Source organism: Marmota monax, unplaced genomic scaffold (assembly GCF_021218885.2).
Source record: "Marmota monax isolate L192 unplaced genomic scaffold, Marmota_monax_Labrador192_F-V1.1 WCK01_AAM20220418_F8-fsc00187, whole genome shotgun sequence".
NCBI classification, from domain to species: Eukaryota; Metazoa; Chordata; class Mammalia; order Rodentia; family Sciuridae; genus Marmota; species Marmota monax.
Genome location: NW_026694837.1, coordinates 2,690,812 through 2,716,607, shown reverse-complemented (window position 1 = coordinate 2,716,607; position 25,796 = coordinate 2,690,812). Strand labels below are relative to the sequence as shown.

The window sequence follows — 25,796 nt, the reverse complement described above, 5'->3', positions numbered from 1 at the left end:
AGAAAGCACGCAACCACACAGAAATACCTTTTCAATAATCTGGAGATGGCTCTGTGACCTTATTGGGTCCTTGGAAAGAGAGAGAGCCACTGGAATTCTTTATTCTTATATAGGGAACACACAGGAGAGGTTCCATGGAACATTCTATCCCCAAAAGGGCAAAGGGGTAGGATTACAAAGGAACAGGTGAGTGTAGCTCAACCCCTGCTGGTGACACCTATACCTGGAGCCACACCTCATTATCCGAGCGGGGTAATGCCTAAGTTACTGCTACCTGGCACTGCCGTGCCAGACTGAAGGCAATAATTGGTCAGAACCCGGTGCTTCAGGACTTAAGCGCGTTTGCATCCAGGGCAGCTCCCGACACTCACTAAATTGCTTAGGGACTCATTAAGTTTGGAAGGCTGGATCTGAACTTGGGATCCTCCTGCCTCAGCCTCCCAAGCCCCTGGGATTACAGATGTGTGCCACCATGCCCAGCTCCCTGTATGTGGTACTTTTGAATCATAAAATATGGAGCTTCAGAGGCCAGTGGTTTCTGGCAGGGCCACAGACACCCAATTTCCTTCCTTCAAGCATTACCAGCAGAGAAAAATGCGTCTATTGATGCTGTCACCTGAGACGGGTGTGAGGTTGTAGGCCTTTGGGGATCAGACGCATAGTGACTTAGTACTGTGCTTTTTTTCTTTCTGTGGTTGGCATTTCTGAGAACTAGAGGGATCTGATGATGATGATGGTGGTGATCATGACAGTCACAATAACTAATTCATAAAAGCAATGACACTGCTTGTTGGGACCAGGTGCGGTGCTCAGCCATTCCCATGCCTTATCTAATCTTAATCTTTGCAGCCAGCCTCTGAGCTGTTATTTTCCCCATTTTACAGAGGAAGAAATAGTAGTTCTGAGAGTTAACCCCAAGGACACACTATTTGAGCAGTAGACTCCAAGGCTCTGGCATTAACTGTGGTGTCAAATAGTGACAGGTGACAGTGGGTATGAAGGGACAATAGTTACTTCCAGCACTAGGAAAAACACCTCTGAGGAGCAACAAGCAACCAACAAGGCTGAACCTAAGGGAGGGGTGGGGTGGTAAGAGCTCTGGGGACAGAACTGGGGCTGCAATCCTGAATTGCCACTGACTAGCTGTGTGCCTTAGGGCAAGCTCCTCCAGTTCCTTGTGCCTTGGTTTCCTAATTTCTAAATGCAGAAATAGATATTTTCTATCTCATTGGGCTGTTATGAGGATTAAATGAGGTAACTCCTATACAAAATTCTTATAATAGGACCTAGCACACAGGAAACACTCAAATAAAAATGATTATTAATGATAATGATTTTTAGTGGCAAAAAGTCAGTAGAGATGAATTGGGGCAGGCCTAGCAAGACCCAGAAGGCCAGGGCAGAAGCTGCTGATGGTTTGGAAGCAGGTCTGCGATGATAATGCAACACAGGTGGAGAGAGAAGGGACAAGGCAAGCCAGGCCTCAGGAGGCTGTCTCAGGGCCACTGTAGCACCCAGGGGCCAGGGAGTGGTCCTGAGTGGGTAGCTGCCACTAAGGAGTGGCCACTCTGGCTGCTGCCACATGGGGGTGTCCAAATTAAGCACCCTTGAGGCCTTCCAGTCCCACAGTGAAGGGTAGGCGGGGCTCCAGTCCAGTGGGGGAGATGAGGAAGGGCTATAGGAGTTGGAGGATCAGACACAGTTCTTAGACTTATCTCCTCCAACTCTGCCCCCAGCTTTGCTCAAAGCTGGAGAGTGCTGCACACCCCCTCTTGACAAAGGGACCAGAGATTCTAGTGGTGGGATTCAGCACCAGGGGCAGAGGATGGACCCATAGAAATCTTTCTAGTTTCCTTAGTCTGGGGTGGCAACCGCACCCCTGGCTCAGGGAAGCCATCTGTAGCCTCTTTCCTTGAAGCTGGATGTGTGGGGTGGGAGGATGGGGCTTTCCCTTTGTCCAGTGGGAGGGGCAAGGAGGCCACCAGGGCTTCTACAGCTAAGATCAAAGCCATTCAGACTGGGCAGTGGGGGCAGCAAAGTCTTCCAAGGAAACACCATCAGCTCAGTCTGCACTGTCTTTCCTTGCAGCAGCGGAAGTAAGATGTAGAGTTTTGGGAGTTGTGCTAAAGGCTGCTGGGGCCACCCTGGTGTGTCCAATTGGCAAGTGAGTCTATCAGTCCTCTGGGAGGCATAGGGCCTGGGCATATTTCAGAGACTCTCAGTATTCTGCCCTGATTGTGGGTCCCAGCGCTATAGGATTCCCTGAGGATTCCACTTCCCAGGCCAGCCAGCATGTTCCTTTGTCCTCAGTGTTGGCCTCAGGAGCTGAGGGGTCCTGGCTTCTGTGTAGGTGTGGGGGGTACTCTTGGCTCTACCTTTGGAAACCTCCCACAGCCCTTGGCCTCTAGGTTACTAACCCTTCCTCCCAGAGTTACGACCAGAAAACCTACAGGAAGTCAGACCCAGCTTTTTCTCATGAGGATTTAGTGGGGGGCATGTGTGTATGTGGGGGTGTGGATGGTCAGGAGAGAGCAGATAGCTCCATTGGGGAGGACGCCATTCCTTAGCAGTCAGCGAAAGAGAATGAGCTGCTGGGGGACTCCTCTGCCAGACAGACAGCATCTGAGAGGGCTGGGCTGCTAGGTGGGGCCAAAACCCTAAGAAAGTATTCCCTGGACACCAGACTTGCCTAGAGGGTGGGATTTGGCAGCTATTCTATGCCCAGGCAAGATAATTGTGTTTTTTTTTTTTTTTTTTTTTTTAACTATTGTAGATGGGCAGCTTACCTTTGTTTATTTTTATGTGGTGTTGAGGATTGAACCCAGTGCCTCACACACGCTGGGCAAGTGCTGTACCACTGAGCTACAGCCCCAGCCCAGATCACTGTGTGTATGTTTTCTGGATCTGAGGCAATGTTCAGGGGAACGTGTCACCTCTGAGCAGGTGTGGTTTAGGTTGGTTAGGTCCCTGGATTCCAACTCTCCGAGCCAATGGAGATAGGCCAGGAGTTCAACAGCTTGTCCCTGGGCCAGCCTTGGCTAAAAGAGGAGAGAGAGGGATGTTACCTGGGGCCAATGTGCTATTATGAACTATCATGCCATTCCCTGGGATCTGGGTGGCTTTAGGGGCTACTGCCTACTTCTGGGGTGGCAGCGCCCATCCTCCTGGTAGATTCAGGGCAGTGCCTGAGTTCTCTGACTCTGGGCTGTAGCTGAGTAACAGGTGGAACAGTAGGTGACATAGGTGGAGTACTGGGTCTAGACAGTGTTCTGCTACTCAATGCTCCTGAACCTTTCCAACAGCCACAGAGCAGCTGCTACATGCCAGGCCCTTTTGGTTTCCTCAGGATGAGATAGCGCCCTTACATAACAGAGATTTGGGGAGATCAAATGAAAGTCTGGGAAGGGAAAACCTAGGCTAGAAGGTGTCTTACAAATGGGATCACTGGTGTCTTGGGGACAGAGAGGAGAGAGTGAGTGGAGCAGAGCAGGAGGGCTGGAGGGTGGAGCTCCTGTCCTTGCTCCACTCTGGACTGGAACAGATGGCAGGAAGGGCCAGGTGCAGGCCAGGGCTCCATCACCAGCCAGCTCTCAGCAGCATATGCTCAGCTTGAGCAGCAGAGGGCAGCAAGGGTCCTGCTGCCTGGAGAGCGGCTTTGAAAGCTACCGTGTTGGTTGGGGAGTGTACAAGTAAGACAGTGGTATTGGAGAGGGATGGGGAACATGGTGCCAGGATCAGTCTTCTGGGGGTGTGTGTAGCGGCTCTTCACATCCAAGTCCCTTGGAAGTCCTACTGGACCATACTTAACCTTCTGGACTAGGATCCCCGGCTCTGCTGCCCATCAATTAGACAGGAGGTTGACATCAGGGGAGTTATTCTCTTCCTCTTCTGTCCCCAGGCCTCTAGGGGGTTTGTCTATCTTGTGGCACTAGTGGGGGCAGTCATGGCTCCCTCCACTGGGAACCCATAGTCATTTTTTTGGTGTGTGACAAGATCAGGAGGGAGGGGCTGGTCTGGGGAGAGGGTCTCAAACTATCTGCTGCCCCTGGACAACCCTGATCCTCAGCCTGGCCCATTTTCTCCCTCAATCTTAATTTCAGAGCGCTACTGCCTTTCTTCCTAATTGGTAGGAGAATGTAATTGTAAGTACACCCTGGCCTGAGTCTCCACTCCAGCAAAGTGAGAGTGAGCCTGGGACACCCAGGAGGACCACCTGCCCCTTATAGGAGGCCCTTCCTTGATCTACCAGTTCATGTCACCCATATCCTCAAAGCATGGAGAAGCGTGGCTGCCCACAGGCAGGAGGGAAGAGACCAGACTATAAACCAAAATACCAGGCTGCTTCCCTGAGTCCTAAAGGGGGTGACAGCAACTGGCTGGGCCTAGCCTTTTCAGTTTGTGAAATAAGAAAGTGGGTTAAGGTGATAGCAAGTGCCTGGCTCCTCAGGTAGATGCTACGTGACTTCTGGCACGTTGAGAGTCTGTGCGTTTCCTGGGTGACCAGCTGAGCCAGCGATGACGACAAGACAGGAGTGTGACAGGAATGTGAGGGAGGAAGGAGGCAGTGCTGTAAGCTGGCCAGCCCCTCACATGCCACTAATTCTGCCAGCACCCTTCAGCCTGCTTGGCACTGCCCTCCTGCCCTGCTAGGGGTGCTGTTTCTCTAGCTTCTCCTTGCTCTCTGGGTGGGAGACTCTGCTGATGGGCCTGAGCCACTGTGACTCCCTTCCCTTATCTAGTGCAGGCAAGGTTACCGAGGCCTAGGGCAGGCAGGCTGGTATGAGGGCAAGTGCAGATAGCCCTTACCTGAATGATGAGGGCCTAGGTTGGGGGTGGGCTCTAGGATTTCATTTTCTCAGGGCAGCAGGTGGTCCAGGGAGGCTGCAAGCCACTCTCCCTGTACGGGCAAGGAGGAATAAGTGGTCTTGTCTTTTTTAAAGGGGCCATGGGTTCCAATGTCAGGAAGGACAGTGCCTTGATAAGAAGCTGGCCGCAGATGATGCTCTGCCTGGCAGGAGTGACAAAGTCCAGGGAATAGCACCTTCTCGGGCTGTGATTTTTGCCAAAGGCCAAACACAACGCCCTGGGAACATACTGTTCTGACATCCCCACCTGTATCTCCCCAGGCAGCGTTTCCTGGAGATGCGTGACCAGGAAAGCAACAGGCCAGGGCCTCTAGATCTGAGGAGGGGTGGCCTGGATGAGCAGAGCCTCAGGTGCCCAAAGAGAGGTTGCAGAGCCGGGAGAAATGCCCTCTTCTCAGGGCAGTGCTCTAGCCAGAGCCCTGGCAACACAGGGACATTCACTTCCTTCTTGATGAGATCTGACAGGCACCGAGGGTGGGAGAGCCAGCCAGCGCACACTGGGGCATCCACGTCATCATGCCATGCAAGGGTGGTAGCACTTGCAGCCACTACATAGTGCTTGAGTGAGCCCAGAGGGCCAGGAGCAGACCTCTATATTCTCAGAGGCCTATTATTTGACCTGGGCAGGCAGTTACCCCTAGTGCAGAGCTGAACTGCCATCGGCGTTCAGTGTTCCCGGCAATCAGGTCTCTTGGAGGCAGGGTAGCCCCCAGTGGGTGGAGACTGAGTTGTGAGGCTGTTGGGTGTGGAGTGACCAGGGTGGGCCATGGTTGGAGGTGGGCTGTGGGAAGCTAGGGCGGTGGGAGCCAAGCAGGCGGGCTGAGCTGGCAGCTGATGAAGGCTTCAGAGGAGCTCAGTGCACGGCTGGCTGGTCCAACACCAGAACCTTCAAAGCATTTGCCTTTCTGGCAGGCCCGGAACAGGGCTGCGGCTGGTTCGGGAGAGGCCTCAGTGCGCAGGGGAATAGAAGCCCCAGATCTGCATCCAGAGGCGATTTTCCCAGGCTCCTTCCTCCCACACAGCGGCTCCCTCCCTCAGATCTGGAGCTGGATCAGGCACTTCTAGCCAAGTCCTCATGGCTGCACAACTCAGCCCTGGGCTGGGCTGCTCCTGTCTGGAGAAGCAAAAACCAGGGCAGAACCCAGGATAAACAGGGGCTCCTTGGCGGCAGCCACCTCTCCCTTACACTAAGGACTGCTCCCAGTCTATCAGCTGTCAGAAAGGGCACTGAGCTGTCAGAAGTGGTCAAACTTCTACTTGAGCCCCTGGTCTGGTTTAGTCCCTCTCAAGAGCAGAGGCTTCTGGGACTGAGGAAGAGAGAAAATCTAAGCAGGGGCAAAACCACACCAGAGCCAAAGTCACTGGTGATTACCCCTAACATAGAGGGAAAGGAGGCTGGAGGGTATCTCCCTGCCACTCCCATCTCCTCTGTGCCCGTGGATCAACCTGTAGCTAGACTTGCCAATAGGAACAGAACCCACTGGTTGGAGTTTCACTCTGCACTTCCTTAGCCCTCCCTCTAGAAGTGGTTTTTATGAGCCACGAAATGGCTGAAACGGAGGAGCACACTTGCCGTCCCCTCCACAGAGCCAGGCCTCACTTCTGCCATCTGCCAGCAGGGTCATGGAGCATCCAGATGGAGAGAGGCAACGCTTTGGTTGTTCTGCGCAGCCTGCTCTGGCCAGGCCTCACCTTCTACCATGCTCCCCGCACCAAGAACTACGGCTACATCTATGTGGGCACGGGTGAGAAGAACCTAGACTTGCCCTTCATGCTGTAGGATGGAAGAAACCTGGGTATTCAGCTTAGTCTAAAGAATGAGCTTGGCTTATTTGTTTTGTCTTGCCTTTCTCCTTATTTCTGCCTCCTTTTGGTGTCCAATCTCTAAGGAGAGGCCCACTGAGCCAAGAAACCTACCTAAAGCAAATGGCAATAAACTCGAATGTGTTAAAGGAGACATTAGATAATGATGGGTGGCATGGCCGTGGGAGGTGACGACCAGCAATCCTCTGAGGAAGGCAGCTCCTTAGACTCAGGTGAGAGCTACATGTAGGCCATGCAGCTCAACTCACGTCCTCCAGAATAAGGAGCTCAGAGCTGTCAATAAAAAGTATGGAACCTGCTTAGCGCACGAACTCCATCCAGCGGCACTCCAGTGTAAGGGCTTAGTGGCTTGATGCTCAGCAACCAGATGGTAACATGCCCAGGCTCCCGGACTTCCCAAGCAGCAAGCACACACTCAGAAGGTAAGTCCATGGTCGGGTTTATGACATTTCTTCTGGCAAAACTCCTGTGCCCCAGCACTGACCATCACCCAAGCCAGTCATAAAATCACAGCAACTGCCAAAGGACCCAGCTTGCCTGCCCCTAGCTCCCAGCACTGTTGCTGGCAGCAAGAGTACTAAAGTACTATCCCTTGTACATTTGTGCTGGCTGGCCAGGCCATCCTATGGTGGAGGGCAGAAGGACAGCTGTGGGGGCTCCCAAGCTGGCCTGCTGCTGCTCCCCAGCAGATGTGCAGGAGGTGCTCTGGCCAGGTCTCAGTCAATGATAGAATTTCAAAGGCGTTCTTGAGTAGCAGATGTTGTCCTTTAGGAGTGGTGACCCCACAGCCATGCCCACCTTGTTCCAGCGGGCACCTCTTTTGTAGATTGGCTTGACGGAGTGGGGAGACCAGCGGGTCAGGTAACTGTGGAGGAAGCACAAGGAGGTGGCTATGAGTGCAGTGTGCACGCTGGGACGGAGACAGCAGGGTATGGTCTCCTTGTGCCAGGCTGCCATGCGCCAGGCAATTCCTTCCTCCAGTTTTCCTTTTTCTAGGGGAAGGGATTTTCCTGCTGAGTGTCCTATAAACAGATGGGCTGGGTGCTTGTTGCTCCAACTGTGTGTGGCCAGGGTTAGGCAGCCTGGGCAGCTCTCTGATCTTTACGAGTTGTCAGTGTTTGTCCGTGCTGTGGGAGAAGGCAGAGGAAGAGGCTGCTTGGAGAGTAGATTGCTGCTCTCTGGCCCCAGCCAGGGAAGGACAGTGATGCAAGGGTCTGGAAGAACCCTGCACTCTTCCCCACTTGGCTCTCTCTGCCACCCCAGCCTTCAGGGAATTCCCCAGGTCACCACAACTAATTAAGACCCCCGCCCCTCACTTAACCCATGACGGGAACCAAGGGATAACGGCCTTTGGGTGCAACCTTGGCCTAGGAAGGTTCCTGTAAGTAGGAGGGGTTGGGGAAAATGATGGCCACCCATAGTCCTCTGGCCTCCTTTGGGGATGGCCAGGGTCCTGACAGTTCCTGGAAAAGTGGCTCATATGAACTGGGATTGGGGTTACTCTATCCAGAATGAAACTTGGATCCTGTCCAAAAAGGCCCATCCTTTATCCTGAAAGTTCAGCTATGACAACAGCCAGGAATCCTCCTCTGCCTCCACTCTAGGTGTGTGTTCACCCCAGCACCTCTAGAGACCCTCAAATGAAAAATTTTTTAATTTAAAAAATGAATAATTTTGGCTAAAAATTTTTAGATGAAAAAGAAAAAAAGATTGCTGATTTATGCATTTCAGCTGAGTTCCTCTGGCTCTTGGTCTTTTGCTATTAGCTCTGTGCAGAGGGGAAGCTGTGAGGGCGGGGCGAGGGTGGGTGGGCGTGGATGCCTGATCTGCATTCCATGTGTGTAGAGTCGGGGTGGGGGCTGCCAATATCTGCTGGAAATGTCAATGCCCCTGTTGGGGTACTGGCTCTAAAGGGGCTGGCCCCAGGACAGTTTTTTTCCTATGATCAGTTTTCTTGGATAAAAGAAGAGTAAGGCAAAGGGAAGGGACCACCAGATTCATTCCTATGCTGACCTCTCCCGTCTTTTGGGGAGAGGGTGAGGACATGAAGCTTGGGAGCAGGCCCGCCAAAAGGAGTGCTCACTGGGTTCAAGGACTCCAGAAGATCCCTAGGCTGATTCCCAGAGCTACTGTCCTCAGCCATTCTTTTTCTTTTGTTTTGGTACTGAGGATTGAACTCAGGGATGCTTTACCACTGAGTTACATCCCCAGCCCTTTTAATTTTTTGAGGTGGTCCTGCTTCACCCTCTCCAGTTCCTAGGATTCCCGGTATGAGCCACTGTGTCTGGTCCTCAGCTATTCTCTTCCCCAGGCCTTGGAGACATCGGAGAGAAGCTGGGCTTTAGCTCCATGTGCCACATGGAAAAGCTGCCTGGCAGGGATGGGCTAGAGACCTCTGGTTATTTCTTTGGAAACACCTTAGCTTTAGAAAGAATCCAGGCTCTCTCCCAAATTAGCCCCTTCCTACCTCTCCTGAGAATGGGCGGCGGGTGGACACAGGCAGCAAGACAACAAAGCACGACTCTATGGGGACCAGCAGAACCTGGGCCCCATACATGGCAGCAGCTCAAGGGCCTCTGGGTGGAACCATAGAGTCCCTTGCAAGGAAATCAATTTCCTTTGTAGCCGGGACTCCCCCTCCCCCCCAGGGTGGCCTTTTGAAACCCAAGAGCCCCCACACATCATCAATCCTCTGTCACGTTAAAGGACACCGGATGTATGGGAGGGAGCCTGGCCTAGCTTCAAAGGCCTGAGGGCAGGATGGATTGTGTCCTCGGGCCTGCTGCTGTCTCTTAAAAATCCAGGAGGGTGGGCTCAGCCCTCAGTGGGTCCATAGCCCAGTGGGAAGATGTAGGACTGTACCATGTACCAGCTCTGTACCATGTCCAGAGCTGCTGGCGGTTGGCCCAGCTCACAATGTGGGAGATACAGGTGGAACTGGGCACAGGGCCAGGGTGCTGGCAAGGTGTCCGTAAAGGCACAGCTCTGGCCCAGGCTCTGGGGTCAGGGGAGACAGGGTACCAGTAAGCAACCCTGTGTTCCCACATCCTGCACCATTGACCCAGCAATCTGGCCTCCCACCCTCCATACCTGGGTTCTAGTAGGGCTCAGTCTAGGTTTACTGGGAGTTAAGGGGTCTTGTTTTGTGACAGTCAAAGATGAATTTTTCTCACTCCAGTCTGGAAACTACTAGAGCAGCTGGACAGACTGGAGGCTGTCTGGAGGGGCCATTAGTAGAGTAACACAAGAAACTCCAAAGTCAACTTTACAGACCTGGCCTTACTCTGAACAATGGGACATCATAGATTTAAGAGCACATGAGTGTGGTGATGTCAGAGACAGAAGAGGAACAGACAACAGGATAGCCGCTTGAGTGTTAGACAAGAATCTGCTCCTATTCTAGAAAGGCTACCTTGTTTAGGCTGGAGGGAAGACTGATTCAAGGGTGTGGGCTGTCTTCTCCTCCTTGATAAAACCTCAGGACCTCTCAGGCTGCCACACAAAGTTGAGTTGGATGTGAATTGCACAACTTCATGAAGCACCGCTTGTGATCTAGTCTACATGGACGCCACCCTGAGGTCATGCAGTGCATGACCTGCTGTTATGTATAGTGACCCAGAGAGCTCTTCCATTTCTTTCTTTTTTGGTACTGGGGAATCGAAGGCAGGCGTGCTTTACCACTGAGCTACTATCCTAGGCTTTTTATTTGTTATTTTGAGAAAGGTCTTGTTAAGCTGCTGAGGCTGGCCTTGATTGTGATCCTCCTGCTTCAGCCTTCCCAGCCAAGCTGCTGGAATTACAGCTGTGTGCCATTGTGCCCTGCGAGCCTTGCTCTGCCCTCTAATAACCCCAAAGCTACAGTGAGCTAGAAGACTGAAAGTTTGTAGAAGTACTCTGACATCTCCATAGCAACTGAGTGTGATGTCATAAACAGGGGATTAGCACATTCCAATGCCCAATCAGCAGGCCTCCTTACCCTTCTTGCCTCTATGTCTGTGCTCCACAGGGCTGGGAAAAGGAAAGAGTCTGGGGCCAGTAAGGCAGGCAGTAGAAGCAGTACACACTGCAGTCATGGTGGAATGATGGGGGTGGGGGTGCTTGAGCTGGTGAGGAAAGGACCAGACGTCCAAGGCCACTCTAGCTTTCCTGAGCTGTGGGCCACACTCCACAAATGGCTTCCCCAGTGGAATCCAGTGTGAGTCGCAGGCCCACAGAGTGCTCTGGTTGTTGGCACCCAGGATTACTTACCGGTTGAGTTGGGGTTTGCTCTTTGGAACAAATCCTTCAGGAAGCCGAGGCCTGTGATTTGGGAGCAGACCTGAGTGGAGGAAGTGCATATAAGGGATGGTCTCTGCAGCTGAGGAGGCATCCAGAAAAACCAAGTGGGAGGTGGGCACAGGGGTGGGTATAACTACCACTCTCAATACCCGCTTCTCTGCCTGGAAGGTAGATACGTAGGGCAACAGAGAGGGAGAAGGGGAGCCTGCAGCCCTCTAGCTTAGGGGCCTTCTACCTGCTCGGTGGGCCATCTTCACACACTCCTCAATCTTGCGGTGTTCTTCCTGGCATAAGCCTGTGATTTTTCGGGGCAGCATGCCTCCATGAGGCCGGATGAACTGGCTTAGTAGCAGAACATCCTAGTGGAAACCGAACATAGGAGACATAGGTCAGCTAGATTTACCTTTAATCCTGGGGAGTCATGGGGAGCCACTCCAAGGGGTTGATGTGTCTCAGGAGCCCACCTGAGATGACTCCTTCCACACAGACCTTCGTACATTAGTCAGCCACCTTCTCTAACAAAGGTTAATCTCAACTCAGTAGGATTTTCTGTACCAAATTATCAACCCCAAGAGCTCTCTTTGCCTCCATGAGACTGCATGCTGCTAGATTAGGAAAGAAACTACAAATGCTTTGAGAAGCACCCATCTTTCATGCACTTGCAGTATGTAAAATATCTGGTGGATTGTTCTCAGACAGGAGAGGAGGCACACCAGATATTCTATACAAGAAGGAAAGCCATTTCAGCCACTAGAGCCTACAGGCCACAGGCTGAGTATATGCAGACAGCCCACTTTGCCTTCTGCCATTTCCTCTGAAGTGCTAGGCAAGAATGCGAGCTGAGGAGGGAGGCCAGGTTGTTAAGTTTAATCCTACATTTTCTAACCCCCCTGTTGACCAGATGGGAATGGATTCCTGGGCTTCCTTTGGGCCATCACATGTTCAACAGGCTGCTTAGGATGGGTCAAGGAAAAAAAGATAAAGAGAGCCAGAATTGAGCGAGAAGGCCCCCTTCCCCCACCTTTCACAGAATGGCTGAAAGGGTTAACAGAATACACCACTGTCCCACTAGTGGCCTGGCCTGCAGTCTTAGCAGTCATGTTCCATATACTGACTTGCTGCCCTGGCAGACACCTCACTGTATGACTGCAGATTTGCATTAATCACTGGACAGTTCCTGAGGGACCCAGGCCCCCAATTCTCTCCCTTATACTCTTCAGAATCAGCTGAAAAAGAACTTTGATTAGATTACGCCAAGGCTGATAAGCTGGGCTCATCACCCCAGCCCTCCTCTGTGGGCTGCCACGCAAGCTGATGGCTTTGTGCAATTCAGGCTAACAGTGCTCCAAGTAGAAAGGGGTAAAAGGGAAAACAACTTTACCCTTTACCTCAGAGGGGATTAGATTTCTTCTGCTGGATAAACAGAGCCAAGTACATTTCCTGGAAACTGCTGGTAGGAAGAGTGACCCACAGTGGCTGGGCAGTTGTGGGGTTCACTGATCAGCAGCTGGGATTCAAAGCATAACCACATCCCCACTAACTTTCATGTTGCAGGAAGCTCATAACACCACTCTTCTGCCTGTACACTTTCTATTACTTCTGGAACCCACTGGCAGAAGGGCGTAGGGAAGGGAGAAAGAGCCTCTCCCCAAAGGTGGCCTGAAGCCAAGGCTCCCAGCCCAGGAGATTAGTTGGGTCATTCTGTTCAGATCCCATGGGCATGTGGCCTCTTCTGCTCTTATCATCTGACCAGGATCTCTGTTCTTAGTCATCCATTCCACAAAGGGGCATAGGAACAACTCACAGGTCAAACTAGCTTAGAGCCTGAATCACCTGAAATCCCAGAATAGAGTGCTTAATGTCACCAGCTCTGAAGAACAAGTATGGATTTCTCCAGGGCTGTGTCCTACCCCCTCCCCATCTCTACAGGGTAGTAGGAACTTGGGTTCTGTATCCCTGGAATTTGTATCCCAGTTCTGATACTTAGCTGGGTGATTTGAGGCAAGTTCATTAACTTCTCCATGCCTCAATTTCCTCATCTGTTAAACATGAATGGAAAAGTCCCTACTTCAAGGCATTAGTGTGAAAACTAGGTGAATTAAAACAAGCACTCACGACAGTGCCTAACGCAGGGTGTGCCCTCCTTGCCCTGCCTGCTGCTGTGGGCACTTGTTATCTCTTTCTCCAGAAGCAGCTGCTCCAGAAGAGGTGGAACAATCAGGGATCTCTGTAGCTCCAATATGGGAAAAAGGAGCAGTATGTTCCCAGATCACAGTAAGAACCATAAGCCAGCCTCATTATAAAAGAAAGAGGGCTGGGGATGTGGCTCAGTGAATATAGCACTTGCCCAGCCTATGCCAGGTCATGGATATGATCCCCTGCACCACACATATATATATACACCTACAGAAATAAAAACAAAATGAATATGGTATAATGTATTATTATGTATGATTATGATGCACCAATTTAAAAAAGTAATAAAAGGAGGAGAGTAAACCCAGACCTGATTCTATCACTGCAAGAATATAACTCCTAGTGCTCCAAAGCATAACTGATCCATGAACTCAATCCATGGCTCTCAGCCCTGGCTGCATGTTAGAATCAGAGGAAAGATTTAAAAATGCCTGGCTCACTCCCAGAGACTGATTCGGTTGGTCTGAGGTAAATGTGGGGCATCACTTAAAGTTCGTCAGGTGATTCTAAAGTTCAGCAGGGTTTATAGCCACTGGACAATGCTGCTATTTTTTGTGGTTTTGTGAAATGCAACAGTGGCTATGGCATGGGGATAATGCTCAAGTTAACTAGAAACCCAACCTCTACAACACGCAGGCTGAATGTCTCTGCATGCAGACTCACCTCATAGGTATACTTGTGCTTCAGGTTCCAACGGCAGATGGGGCACTGGCCTGAGGGGTTGGGGGGATGTGGACTCTCCTTGGGAGTCTCTATGATACGGCCTTCGATCTAAATGGAAGAGAAAGAAGACAGCCGAGGCACAGGATCAATGTGCAGCTGCTTATCTTTGAGCAAACCCCCAATGACAGGAATTCTAGTGGAGGTTTCTCTCTGAAGGTCTGGTGGCAGCAGGCCTCCACTGCCTGCACTTAGGTGTGTTTCAGCTGGGATGGCCACAGGGATGTGGTTTGGCAGCCAACGGGGCAGTGGGAACTATCTGGAGAGAGAGGGGGAGGCTTACTCTAGTAACTGAATGCTACCTTTCCTTCCTCATCAAACAAAAACAAAACACTAGAACTTTATGCTTCCTCTCGGCCTCTGGCAAAAGGTAATACATGCACAGGGTAAAAGTTTCAAATGGCACTGGAGACCAGGGAAGATTCCCTCCCACTCCACGTCGTTCTGAGGAGACTGCACTTTCTAGCTTTACCTCACAGAGTGAAGTCTATGCAAACAGACCGCACCAGAGGTGATTTTGCTCCCCAGGGGACCCTTGGAAACATGTGGGGACTGGGAAAGGAGTGTGACTGGCATCTAGCTGGGATGCTGCTAACCATCCCACATTGCACAGGATAGTCCTTCCAACAAAGAATTATCCAGCCTCAAATGCCATTGGTTCCAAGGCTGAGAAACCCTGGGCCCTGTCCATAAAAGCAGGTGTCTATGTGCACTGCAGTTCTCCTCTCTTTGAAAATAAACAAAAACCACAAACAGGCAGATACATTCCTAGCTCCTCTTTGTTTTTATCATTTTAGATGCCACCTTTCAAACCCTGCTAAGACCACGTGCAAAGTGACCCCCCTGCAGCTGTATTGTGTCACAGCCTTGAAATTATTCGGTGCTATAAACCAATGATCTGGGAGTCAGCTCCAATTGCAAGGGGTATTTAGAGAGCGTGGCTGACTGTGACTGTGAACTATGAGCATAAGGCTGGGAAAAATTTGAGGCTTTGGGAGGGAAGCAACACTGTCTCCTGGGGGTAGCAGGGAGACTGGCCAAAGAGAAAGGGACTGGAAGTCCTGCGTGGCTGTGCTGGGCACCTCTACCCACCTTTCTGCCATAGCAACCACTATGCCATACCTCTACCCACCTTTCTGCTATAGCAACCACAACCATAGCCAGAAATAGAAGCTGTGGGCTACAGAAAATCCACAGGTGCATAGTAGGCCTTGGGAGGGCATACTGCAATGGGAGAGAGCTCACATTTATTACCCTTCCTTATATGAATGGCTCTGTGCCAAGAATAGTTCACATAAATCATTTCATTTAGCTCTCGCCACCTAGTATGGCAGGTATCTGATCTTATTTCATAGAGGAGAAAGTATCACCCGTGGTCAGCCATGGCAGTGCCTCTCCAGGCATGGATGGGCTCTCCCGGAGCTACTGCGAGTGTCTCCATGTTCATTCTACAAAGAGCAAATTCTTGCCTCACATGAAAAGCACTCAAAAGTCAGGTGTAGTGACACATGCCTGTAATCCCAGGCACTTGGGAGGCTGATTCAGGAGGATTACAAGTTCGAGGCCAGCTGGCAATTAAGGTACTGGGGACCAAACCCAGGGGTGGTCTACCACTGAGCTACATCCCTAGCCCTATTTTATTTTTTTAATACCAAGGATTGAACCCAGGGGTGCTTAACCACTGAGCCACATCCCCAGCCCTATTCATTTATTTATATTTATTTTGATACAGGATTTATTTTAGTTTTGAGACCAGATCTTGCTAAGTTGCAGAAGCTGCCCTTGAATTTAGCAATCCTTCTGCCTTAGCCTCCCAAGTTGCTGGGCTTCACCCTGGCAACTTAGCAAGACTCTGTCTAAATAAAATTTATAAAAGGGCTAGGGGTATAGCTCAGTGGCAGAGTGCTTACCTATATGTGTAAGCCCTGGATTGAAGCCCCAATACTGCAAAGAGAGAGAGAAAGAGAAGAAAAAAATCAGATGTATCTTTCTCCTCTAGTATGGAGTTTACAGGGTAAATGCTTATTTGCCTTTAATCAAGGAACCCCAAAAAAGTGCCCTGATGGGATGGAAGTCCTCTAAAAAATCCGGACTGTTGAGGCTAATTAGTGGAAAGGTTGATGGAGTATTCTGGGGAAGACCCAAAGCGAAAAGACTTGTCTTGGGGAGGGCGGAGCTTGGCCAGCTGCCAGAAGGGTTAAATCCTTGACTGACACACAAGTTACAGAGGCTTCTAGGAGCTCTGTGGAGTGGCTGAGGATTTTTTTGAGGCATGGAAGGCCATGTGAAAACAGCGTTGTCTTTTAAGGATTATAGGATAATCTAGGCCCCGTGACTCCCCAAGGAGGGGAGGTAAGATATGTCCAGTGAAGGAAAAGGGAGAGTGGATAGATGAACAATCATTCCAACTTTCTTACCAACAGACAAGCCAACATGCCAGCTAAGTAAGGCCAGAGTGCAAAGAATGTCACCTTTCAAATGTGCATTGCTTAAAGGAGTAGCTTAGTCATTCCAGGCAGAAAAGAAAGGGAACTGAGATCCAGGTTCCCAGTTCTGGCAACTCACTCTGGCTCTCTAGGCCTGCAACACTGCCTTAGTTTCCCCTATGGGAAACTGATTTATCACCTGCCAAAGAATGTATCAGCAAAGGCCTCTGAGACCATATCATACAAAAGATCACTTTAATCAAATAACAGATAATCTCCGCCCAGGCCCAGTGACTGTTCCTGATTAGCCACATTACAATGCAGGCTTGGAAAATCATTGACTGTAGGATTTATGGTCACCCAGGGAGCTGGTCCAGGAGCCAGGAGTCCAGTGTGGGCCTGCTTCCCTCCCTCAGAGGGACAGCCAGGCAGTTCCAAGCGTTAAGGAGGTTTTAAGTGGCCAACTCGATACTTACTATAGTTGTCTTCCCTTCTTGGATCTCTACCACTGCAGAGATAAAGGGGAAAATTAGGTCAGTCATTTAATAAGGAACAGGGAGTTTCAAATAACAGCTCAAATTCTAGGCAGAAAAAAGGAGCCTCAAGTCTGCCCTCTCCTGTGGGCCCTATCTGGGACAGAAAGCATTCAGGGCTTACCCCCCAATGGCCAAGGCTGATTGGGGGCAAGCCCTGGTCAGGCACAGTGTCATCTCTCTGGGATTAAGGGTCTCCACACTAGTTTTGCCCATCTAAGCTGAAAGATACATCTTGGTTATATTTAAGAACTGGCAAGATCCTACCCTGTTGTGGTTAGCAATTATGACCTAAAAGTTGGTGGGGCAGCAGCATTGAAAAAAAAGTACTCCCTACAAATGCCCCTTCACAAAGAGAACAGACAAAATGGTTTCCGACTTTGAAAGGCTTGCAATTTAAAATAGTACTACCCTAACAGTGTTCTAGCAGCCCCGTGGTGGCTAATCAGTGAGACAAGTTCACCCTTAAACACATCCTGAGAGTTGCATGTTAAATCCCTATGAAGACAGCCCTGTGAATTAAATCCTCTCCTCAGCTCTATTTTTCTCCATTCCTCTCCCCGGAATGTTGCAAGAAACCTGCAGGAATAAGGAACCTGCAGATAGGGTGCAGCAGCATTTCAAGAAGAGCACTGTCACTCCAAACTGAGAGCGACTCCCTAGGTCTGAGACAGTCAGAAGGAAACACAGGGCAAGACCATCAGTTGCACATATCTGTCAGTTACACACAATTCCTATCTCACCTAACCAGGATACAGAATGACAACTCCAACAACCACCAAAGGAAGAACCAAGCTGACAGCCCACATTCAGCACTGTTCCTGGAGAGAATCCCCTGTTCTTTGAGTTTATTTAGGAAGAGAGCAAGCCATAGCTGTTAGCAGAGGATCTGGTCCATAGCAAATTATTTTTAGGGAGCATAATACTTGCCACAGTCCCCTTCTAATTGCTAACTACTGCAAGAGAAAACTTGGGCCTGCATAGCTGCAAACTGTCTCTCAAAACACTAAAACCCTACTTAAGCAGCAGCTTGGTTACCACAGTTTACCTTTACTTAGCTCTGGCCAAAGCAAGAAATAGTAAAGATTAGAAAAAGCCTAAGGTCTTTAACGTTGAGAACCCAGTGAAAGCTACAGACCACTCCCAAGGGAAATGGCCATCAGCATATATACAATTAGCTGTGGATTGCAAGAAGCTCCTGGCCAGCTGTGTGTCTATGCGTTAGATATCCAAATCCTAATTCTGGTTATCCCTTGTGGTAGGAATATGTAGGTACTTTTAGTTTCTTCTTTTTGCCTATTTACATTTTCTAAAATAAACATATGTTGCTTTTGCAATAAAAAATAAAAGGGACTAAGGAAAAAAGGCAATTCTAACCAAGCTAGAGGCCCATGGCAGCATCTGCGTGATCACTGAACTCTGTGACTGACACCTAATTGGACACAGACTGCTTGGAATTGTCCTCTATTTGTTTTCTGGGCTAGCCATTCCAAAAGACTCATTATTCCAAAACAACCAACCTGAGAGCCTCTCAATATCCAACCCAGCCACACAAAGGAGAAATGATGACTAGCAAAGCCCTGAGGCTCTCTCCAGAGAACACAGTAGTCACTAATCAATTCACAGACAAGCTAGGTTTCTCAGAGAAACTTAACTTGCGTCATCCCACACACCCCACACACGGATCTACTTGTACAGAACAGAGACCAGCCCAAGAATGGGATGTGGATGAGACTCAACCTGGTCCTTAGTCTGAAAGCCAACACAGCTGCAGAGGGAAGGTCACTGCAATGTGTCAAGATACAACCAAGGGTTGAGGGAGTAAAAAGAGGGCACACATCCCTAGCCCAGTAAGGGATCCAAGTGCCCCGAAACTTTGAAAATTTGCACAAACTGAATTGGGAGAGGGTCTGCGGGCAACCCATGAGCAACAAGCAGGGGGGAAAGTTTCTAAGCTAAGAAGCCCCACAGGAAAGAAAAGCAGACACATTCTAGTACCACTGGAGTCAGCACAAGAACAATGCCCTGAAACACAGAGGATAAACATGTGGTTCCCTTCGAGGTGCAGGCACTTGGTCCTAACCATGAGGTAAACAACTCTAACAAAACACACATCACTCTCGGCCAAGACCCAAACCCTGAAGTCATCCCACTGGCCCCTGGAAGAGATCAAAGCTCATGGCAAGCTCCACTATTCACAAGCTCTCCACACAGCAACTCTGAGCCAGTGAGTCCTCTTACTAGGAGCCAGTGGGTAAAACAATAGGCAGATGCTTATCTAGGGGAGACAATTTGTCAAACCAGAGGAATGACCTGAGAACTCACAAGAGACAGAGACTGATCAGGGTGGTGTCTTAGTGCAGGGGGAGAGGGCCCAGCTGGAGCCTGGACAGGCCCTCAATAGATTTTAAGCCTCTGGAAAGAGGAGATAGGCATCAAAATAGTATTGATTTTCAGTGTGCATAGCAAAACATGTTAAAACCAAACAAACTGAGATCCATTTTGTCCCCAGCCTCCTCTCCATTCAAGAGAAATGGGGTGGCTAAGAAAAGCTGAACTAAGAGATTTAGGCACTAACAGAAAACTTGTTTGGGAAAAGATGAAATCACCCTTGTGTTCAGAGATATAGCAGTATCAAGTAAACTAAGGAAAAAGATGAAGCAGTTGTCTAAACTAGAATTAAGGGCCAAATCCTTCAAAATAGGCATTTCTCATAATCTGTCCCAAATGAGGCAACACATTTGCTAAGCACCCATGGGGTGTACAGCCTCACTCTACATATTGTGGAGAGCTGGGATTGAAAAGCCACAATCTTTGCCCTAGTGGAAGAAAGGGAACTAATCCAAGTATGAGAATTTTACCATAAGAAAGCTCATGCCTCTTAAAGAGGTTCTTTGAGTACTTCAGGAAACTCTCCTAGGATAGAGTCCAAGATAATTAAATTATAATAGTCTGGAGCAAAACAGCAATGTGGTGAGACTGTGAGGAACACAAAAGACCTTGATGGCCACATAAACACAAATGCAGTGATCTGCAGCTGTAATAAAGACCCAACTGCTTAGTAAAGAAGGAAGTGAGGACAGATAAATGATGAGTAGTATTGCAGGGTATGACTGCAGTGAGGTCAAAGAAACCATGAGCTCCAAGATCTGTGGGAATCAAGTCCTAAGCAGAGTATGAAGGAATGGAACAACCGAGGGCCAGAAGGTAGCCTTACCAATCTTGTTTAGGGTTAGGAAGCAGAGAACATTTTTGGGATGTGTGCCTGCACTTCTGGCCACTGACTGCTTTTCTCAAATAACTTCTTGCATCAAGATCTGCTTTCTTTAGTTCATCTTTAATTCAACCATTAAAATTTCCTGGTTCTTTCACTGAATCTCCCCTTCTTTTCCCTTGGACCTCTCAGGGAATTTCCATGCCCTACACTTCTGAATGAGGAGGATTACTGCTGCATAGAAATCTCTTTCCACTAGCAGGTCACTTTGGACTATGTCCCTTGAGTTCTTTTGTTTTCTGTTTGTGGTACTGGGGATTTAACCTAGCTCTACATCTAAGCTACACCTCTAGCCCCACCCAGTCTTTAGTACCAGATTGAACCCAGGCACTTAACCACTGAGCTACATCTTCAACCCTTTTTATTTTTTATTTTGAGACAGGGTCTCAGTAAGTTGCTGAGGCTGGCTTTGAACTTAGTGATCCTCCTGCTTCAGGGGCTCCCCCCCATCCCCCAGCTGCTGGGATTAGAGGTGTATACTATCATGCCCAGCTTCCTATTTTATTTTTGAGACAGGGTCTTGCTAAATTGCTGAGGCTGGACTTGAACTCGTGGTCCTCTTGTCTTAACCTCCAGAATTGCTGGGATTACAGGTGTGTGCCATTCCACCTGACTGTCCCTTGAATTTATTTCAAAGTCCTCAACTTGCATACTCTTCTCTCCTGGCTTTCAGCTCATTAAACTGTCCACCCTGCCAGGCACATCATTGTCTGAAATGACAAGTCCTCTAAAAGCTCTCTTAACTAAATGAAGAAATGATGCAAATTCTCTTTGGCCTTTCCCCATTACGCTGAAAGCGTACTGAATCATGTATAGATCATGGTTGTTAATTCATACAATTATGCATTTGTTTTCTTGTTTTTAAATACATTTCCTTAATGAGGGATCTAAGAGTGACAAAGCAGGACAAAGATCTAACAAAATCTTTGCTAAATCTGGCAGTACCAACCATAAAGGCATTAAACAGTCTTTAACAAGTTAAGAACTTTCAGGGGAGGAGGGAACACCAGGAAGGCTATGCCATAGAGTACCAAGGTAATGTTACTGATGGAGAGAGAAGACTATTGGCTCAACTTCCACCTCTCCCACTTATAGCTCATGTTGGGCAAGCTACTGAACTCCTTACGACCAGATTTCCTCAGCTGTTAAAATAAGGACAGTTAATAGCCACCTTTAAGAACCGTTAAAAAGAATGAATAAACATATGTGGAAAATCGGGCACAGTATGGTGCAGCAAGAACTTAGTAAATCATAATTTCTATTTTTGTCCCTTTTCAGTCTTGCTCCTTCAATAATAATTATTGAATCAATCTCTCTCTGTTGGTTTTATATGTCCCTCTTGCCAGACTTTAGATCAGACTTTCTCAGAAACAGCAGGATTGGCATTTTAGGCCAGACGGTTCTTTGTTATAGGGAGCTGACATGTGCACTGTAGGATGTTTAGTAGCATCCCTGGCCTATACCCCATGCTTTACAAATAACAGATAGAGCCATTTCCAGAAAACAAAAACCTGAAAGGTTCTGGACACAGATGATTACCAAGAATATAGAATATGATAGTGCCTTCATGTAAAATCACATCAATTCAATCTAATACTTAGATTTAGGTTTACCAATGATTAACACAGACAGAACAGCTACTAATCCAAGTATTTATGGAGAAGACTTTAGAGAGCCATTTGAATATACAGTCCATCATTTCCCAAACCCTCCAACTAAAATAATTTCCTAAGCCTAACCTAAAACATTCCTATCTTTAAAAATCCAACAAAGAAGACCTGGTGCAGTGGAGCATACCTTTAATCCTAGGAACCTGGAAGGCAGGAGGGTCCCAAGTTCAAGACTAGCATGGGCAACTTAGCAAGGCCCTGTCTCAAAATAAAAGGGCTGGAGATGTAGCTCAGTGGTAAAAGTGCCCCTGCATCCCCCATACTGTAAAACGAAGCAAAACCAAACAAATAGCAACAAACAAAAACCCAATAAGCAAAATAAAAAACTATCCCTCTTTCAACTTTTTTTTTCTGAAAAAAAGGCAAAGAACTGTTTCAACTTTGAATTTCATAAAGGATATGCAATTTGCAGCAATTAGAGTTTGACACTTGGTAGACAACCTAATAAATGTATGAGTATAGGCTTAATTATGCAGCATGGAAACAGATGAAACTCCTTATCCAAGTTCTTTCTGTCATCAGCATGATCTCTTTGGTGTCTTTCTTTAAATTATTCTTGCATTAAGCAGGAAGTATCTGGACTTTTTTCCCTCCTAGTAATTGTTCCATCTTCCCATCATAGTTGAATTCTTCAAGCATACCTGCTATTACCATTTCTTATTGAATATCTTTTTGATTTCCTCAAACTTGCTGGCCACTCTACTGAAACTTGTTTGAAATCTAAAGAGAGAACTCTTCCAAGACAAATCCAAAGATTCCTTTGTTAAACTCTTCTTTTTCTCCCTCTGACAACAATGATCATTCTTTTCACTGGATACTTCTCAGCTTTTAATGATATACTGGTTGGCCAATACTATGACAGAATCCTAAACAAAACAAAACTATATCACTTATTTTTCACATCACTCATTCTTTCCTGCTTCCAACAGTATACAAAGGAAGGCCACGTCCTGAAAGACCTTTTCACTCTTTGCCAGATTCCATCCTTTTATAAGCCTGTTCAAGAAACATTCCCCTTCTGAAAATTTCTAACCGGGTTTGCTGTTTCCGGTAACTGAATCTCCCAGTACTTTTTGTCATGTAAATGGCTAACTTGAATTTACTGAAGTGCACACATATCATCTCATTAGAACCTAAGCTTCTCAGGAAAAGAGCTGTTTTTTCTTTCTTCAGAATCCCTTCACAGCTTGAAGCACAGCACTTGTCCTTCAGTAACCTCTCAGTTGACATTAGGCTCCTTTCCCAGACAATATTAACGAAAAACGGAACCACCCTGCGGCATTTGCCTGTCTCAGCTGTTCAATGGCCTTTCCACCTCGGCCTGCACCTCTCGGGGAGACTACCGGCACGGGGGTGAGGGGAAGCCACCTTCAGATCACAGCATTTTCTAGAGAGAAATTGATGTTCCTTCTTCATGGTTCAGGGACGTTTTAATGAAGGAGATGGCGATGCAATCTCTTCCTGAAAACTTTTCTGAACCCCGCGACAGGTTTCTATTTCTGCTAAGTAACTAGGTCTTTCTCTCTGCCCTCCTCCGTTTTCTGAGAACACTTACAAGACACACAAATTCAAACACCATCACCAAGGTCGGAAAAAGGTTTTAAGCACCCTGTGAGGTCAGCACCTCCGCCGATGTTTCAGAGTCTCGTGAAGGAAGGGAGGGGCGCACCACGGCGGGCGGAAGTACTTTCTGTAGCTTTTCTCAATCTCGGACGCTCATGGACTTAGGACTCACCTTCCCTGAATCCTCGAGCTGGAACCCGAGGGCAACTGGTCGTGACTGGGACCCCCAGGAGCCCTCGGAGCAGCCGCCCACAGCCGGATACCAGCGCCATGAAGGACGCCATCTTGAAAACCAAGCGTGACCTCTGTGCACTTCCGCTTCCGGAACGGCGCGTGCGCAGCCGGTAGTTCGGCAGGACCTCTGGCGCCGGGCTTTTCGCTCTTTTACTCATGTTATTATTTTATGTATTTGCTTATTTTAGTACCATGGGCGCTTAACCCCCAGGGGCGCTTAACCACTGAGACTCATACCCAGCTCTTTTTTACTTTTTTTGAGATACAGTCTCACTAGCTTGCTTAGGGCTTTGCTAAGTTGTTGAGGCTGGCTTTGAACTTGAGATCCTCCGGCCTTAACCTCCCCCTCCGCTGGGATTCCACGAGTGTGCCACCGCTCCTGGCTTTTACTCCTGTTATTGCCAGGTCTCTTACCCCGTGGGCATTTGAGTTAAGGAGAGAAGCCATTATGTCAAATCGTTATTTCATTTCGAGGGAGATCTTCTAGGTCCTTTGTTCCACTCCCTAGTCTTTAAAGTTGCTTTCGTTCCCTGGAGCGCTTGCCTGACATGTGTGAGACCCTGGGTTCGATCCTCAGCACCATATATAAATAAATAAAACAAAAAGATCCATTGACAACTAAAAAAAAACTACCCCTAACATATTAGCTGTGGGGTTTTCAGTTTCTGTGACTGGGGCTCGATCTGTAAAGGAGAGGTTAAATGGTTAGGGCTTCTGGCTTTGGAGTATCAGGTATTAGATCTGGGATAGAATTAACACTTCCTTCTTCCCGACACCGCCTCTCCCCAACACACACTTAGAATTCTTGCTCACTTAGACTTCTCTCCAGCCTCAAGGCCTTTGAACAAGTTATCCCCTCTGCCTGCTCTTTAACAAAGTGGCAAACTCCTACTTATTCCTTAGAGCCCACCTCAAATTCCTTTCTACAGTGAAGCCTTCCTTCACCATCCTGACTCTGGTTCTCGGCACCAGATAAAGGTTCCATCTTAGTACTTGACACAGTTGCGGTTTTACATTTGTTCGTATAACATATGTCTCCCCACCAGACTGTAAACTGCATTAAGGCAAGAATAATGTTTTTTGTTGACTTTCATATCTCCAGCATTTAGTTCAGTTCCTGACGTATAATAAGAGTGTAATATATACTTGTTGAAAGAACAAGTAAAATCAATATTGTAGGGTTGCTGTGAACATTAAATGAGATAAAACAAATGTTCAATAAGCATAAGTTAATAGGGCAATTAATTGAGGTAACTCTTTTCCTGTTTTACCGACTTGCTTTATAAGGAAGCTTATGGTACCCAGAAAGAAAGTCCAACTGACTAATTTCCTCTCTTTTACATTTGCAGGATATGTGGGATGTTCCCCTGGAGCTATATAAGAAAGGGAAGATCATTTGCCACTCAATTATTCCACTTGGTGGTAAGGACCCCACCCCCTTCCAGAATAAACCTAAACGGGGAATTTCTAGTTATCTTATTCTGATTCAAGGATGAGAAAAACCAAGCTTATTAAGTGGCACAGCATGTTCCTTGATGAGGGATAGAGAAGAGAGCCCACTGTCTAGTTGGGACTGCCACCTCGGTGGGATTGAGGATGCAGAACAATTGTTGCATGGGGAACTTGAGTAGTATCATCAAAGACAGGGAGAACAGGAGAATGTGGCATTGTATACCAACAAAACACCACAATTAGGGGAATCAGGGGAAACTTGAAAGAAATGTCAATCAAAGTGGGAGAAACTGACATCTGGGTTAGGAATGGAACAGAAGGTCTTGGTGGGATGTAGGTCTAGGTTTCCCTGCCAAGATAGGAAAGCTTTGACTCTCCCTATAGCTTACACTTTTCTTTTATAAAGATGACCTTTAATCACACCCACTGTTAGTACCACATTCCCTGTTTCTTTAAGCATCCTCAACTACTTCTGGGGACCCAGCAGAGGCTTTGGCAGTAACAAAGCCCCACCCAGCACTTGCTTTGGACATAATGAGCTAAGGCATTCAAGTACCCACCTTTGCTCATTAATTTATCATCATCAAATTTTATTTTGAAAAACCACTATTTTCTACAGTGAGGTAATGTGATCATTGTAGGAAAAAGAAGAAATGGATGAAATAAAAAGTAAATAAATGCCATCCGTAATCCAGAAAGAAGTGTTAAATATTTAGCAAAATAAAATAATACTGTGCATATTCTTTGTTTTGTAATATCTT

The 25,796-nt window shown here is 48.0% G+C and overlaps 2 protein-coding genes across 9 annotated transcripts in view; one reads left to right on the top strand and one right to left on the bottom strand.

Moving 5' to 3' along the window:
* Positions 1–25,796, top strand: part of Rsph9 (radial spoke head component 9) — a 50,966-nt gene that overhangs the window by 9,877 nt on the left and 15,293 nt on the right. Inside the window, exons 5-6 of one of the 7 annotated variants that reach the window (XM_046426127.2) lie at positions 6,482–6,610; positions 24,933–25,005. In XM_046426127.2, the coding sequence (XP_046282083.1) occupies positions 6,482–6,610; positions 24,933–24,964 (161 nt within the window). In that variant the 3' untranslated portion in view covers positions 24,965–25,005. Of the gene's footprint in view, positions 1–6,481; positions 6,818–24,932; positions 25,054–25,796 lie in introns of those variants that run through there. The other 6 variants (XM_058573181.1, XM_046426126.2, XM_046426129.2 and 3 more) reach the window with 6 other exon arrangements.
* Mrps18a (mitochondrial ribosomal protein S18A) lies at positions 7,112–23,663 on the bottom strand. 2 transcript variants are annotated; one of them, XM_046426130.2, is made up of 6 exons: positions 23,522–23,663; positions 16,786–16,817; positions 13,827–13,934; positions 11,203–11,326; positions 10,938–11,007; positions 7,112–7,554 (listed from the first exon to the last, which is right to left on the bottom strand). In XM_046426130.2, the coding sequence occupies exons 1-6, from the start codon at positions 23,631–23,633 to the stop codon at positions 7,410–7,412; spliced, it is 591 nt and encodes a 196-aa protein (XP_046282086.1). In that variant the 5' UTR covers positions 23,634–23,663; the 3' UTR covers positions 7,112–7,409. The 2 variants fall into 2 exon arrangements, with proteins under 2 accessions (XP_046282086.1, XP_058429165.1); XM_058573182.1 differs by lacking the exon at positions 10,938–11,007 and having other exon boundaries at positions 7,412–7,554.

Coding starts and splice junctions, on each gene's coding strand:
- Mrps18a (XM_046426130.2), bottom strand. CDS start 23,633: ATGGCGTCCTTCATGGCGCTGGTATCCGGCTGTGGGCGGCTGCTCCGA. Junction 13,935..16,785: donor AAGAAGGGAAGACAACTATA/GTAAGTATCGAG, acceptor TCTTCCATTTAG/ATCGAAGGCCGTATCATAGA. Junction 11,008..11,202: donor GAAGATGGCCCACCGAGCAG/GTAGAAGGCCCC, acceptor TCCTCCACTCAG/GTCTGCTCCCAAATCACAGG.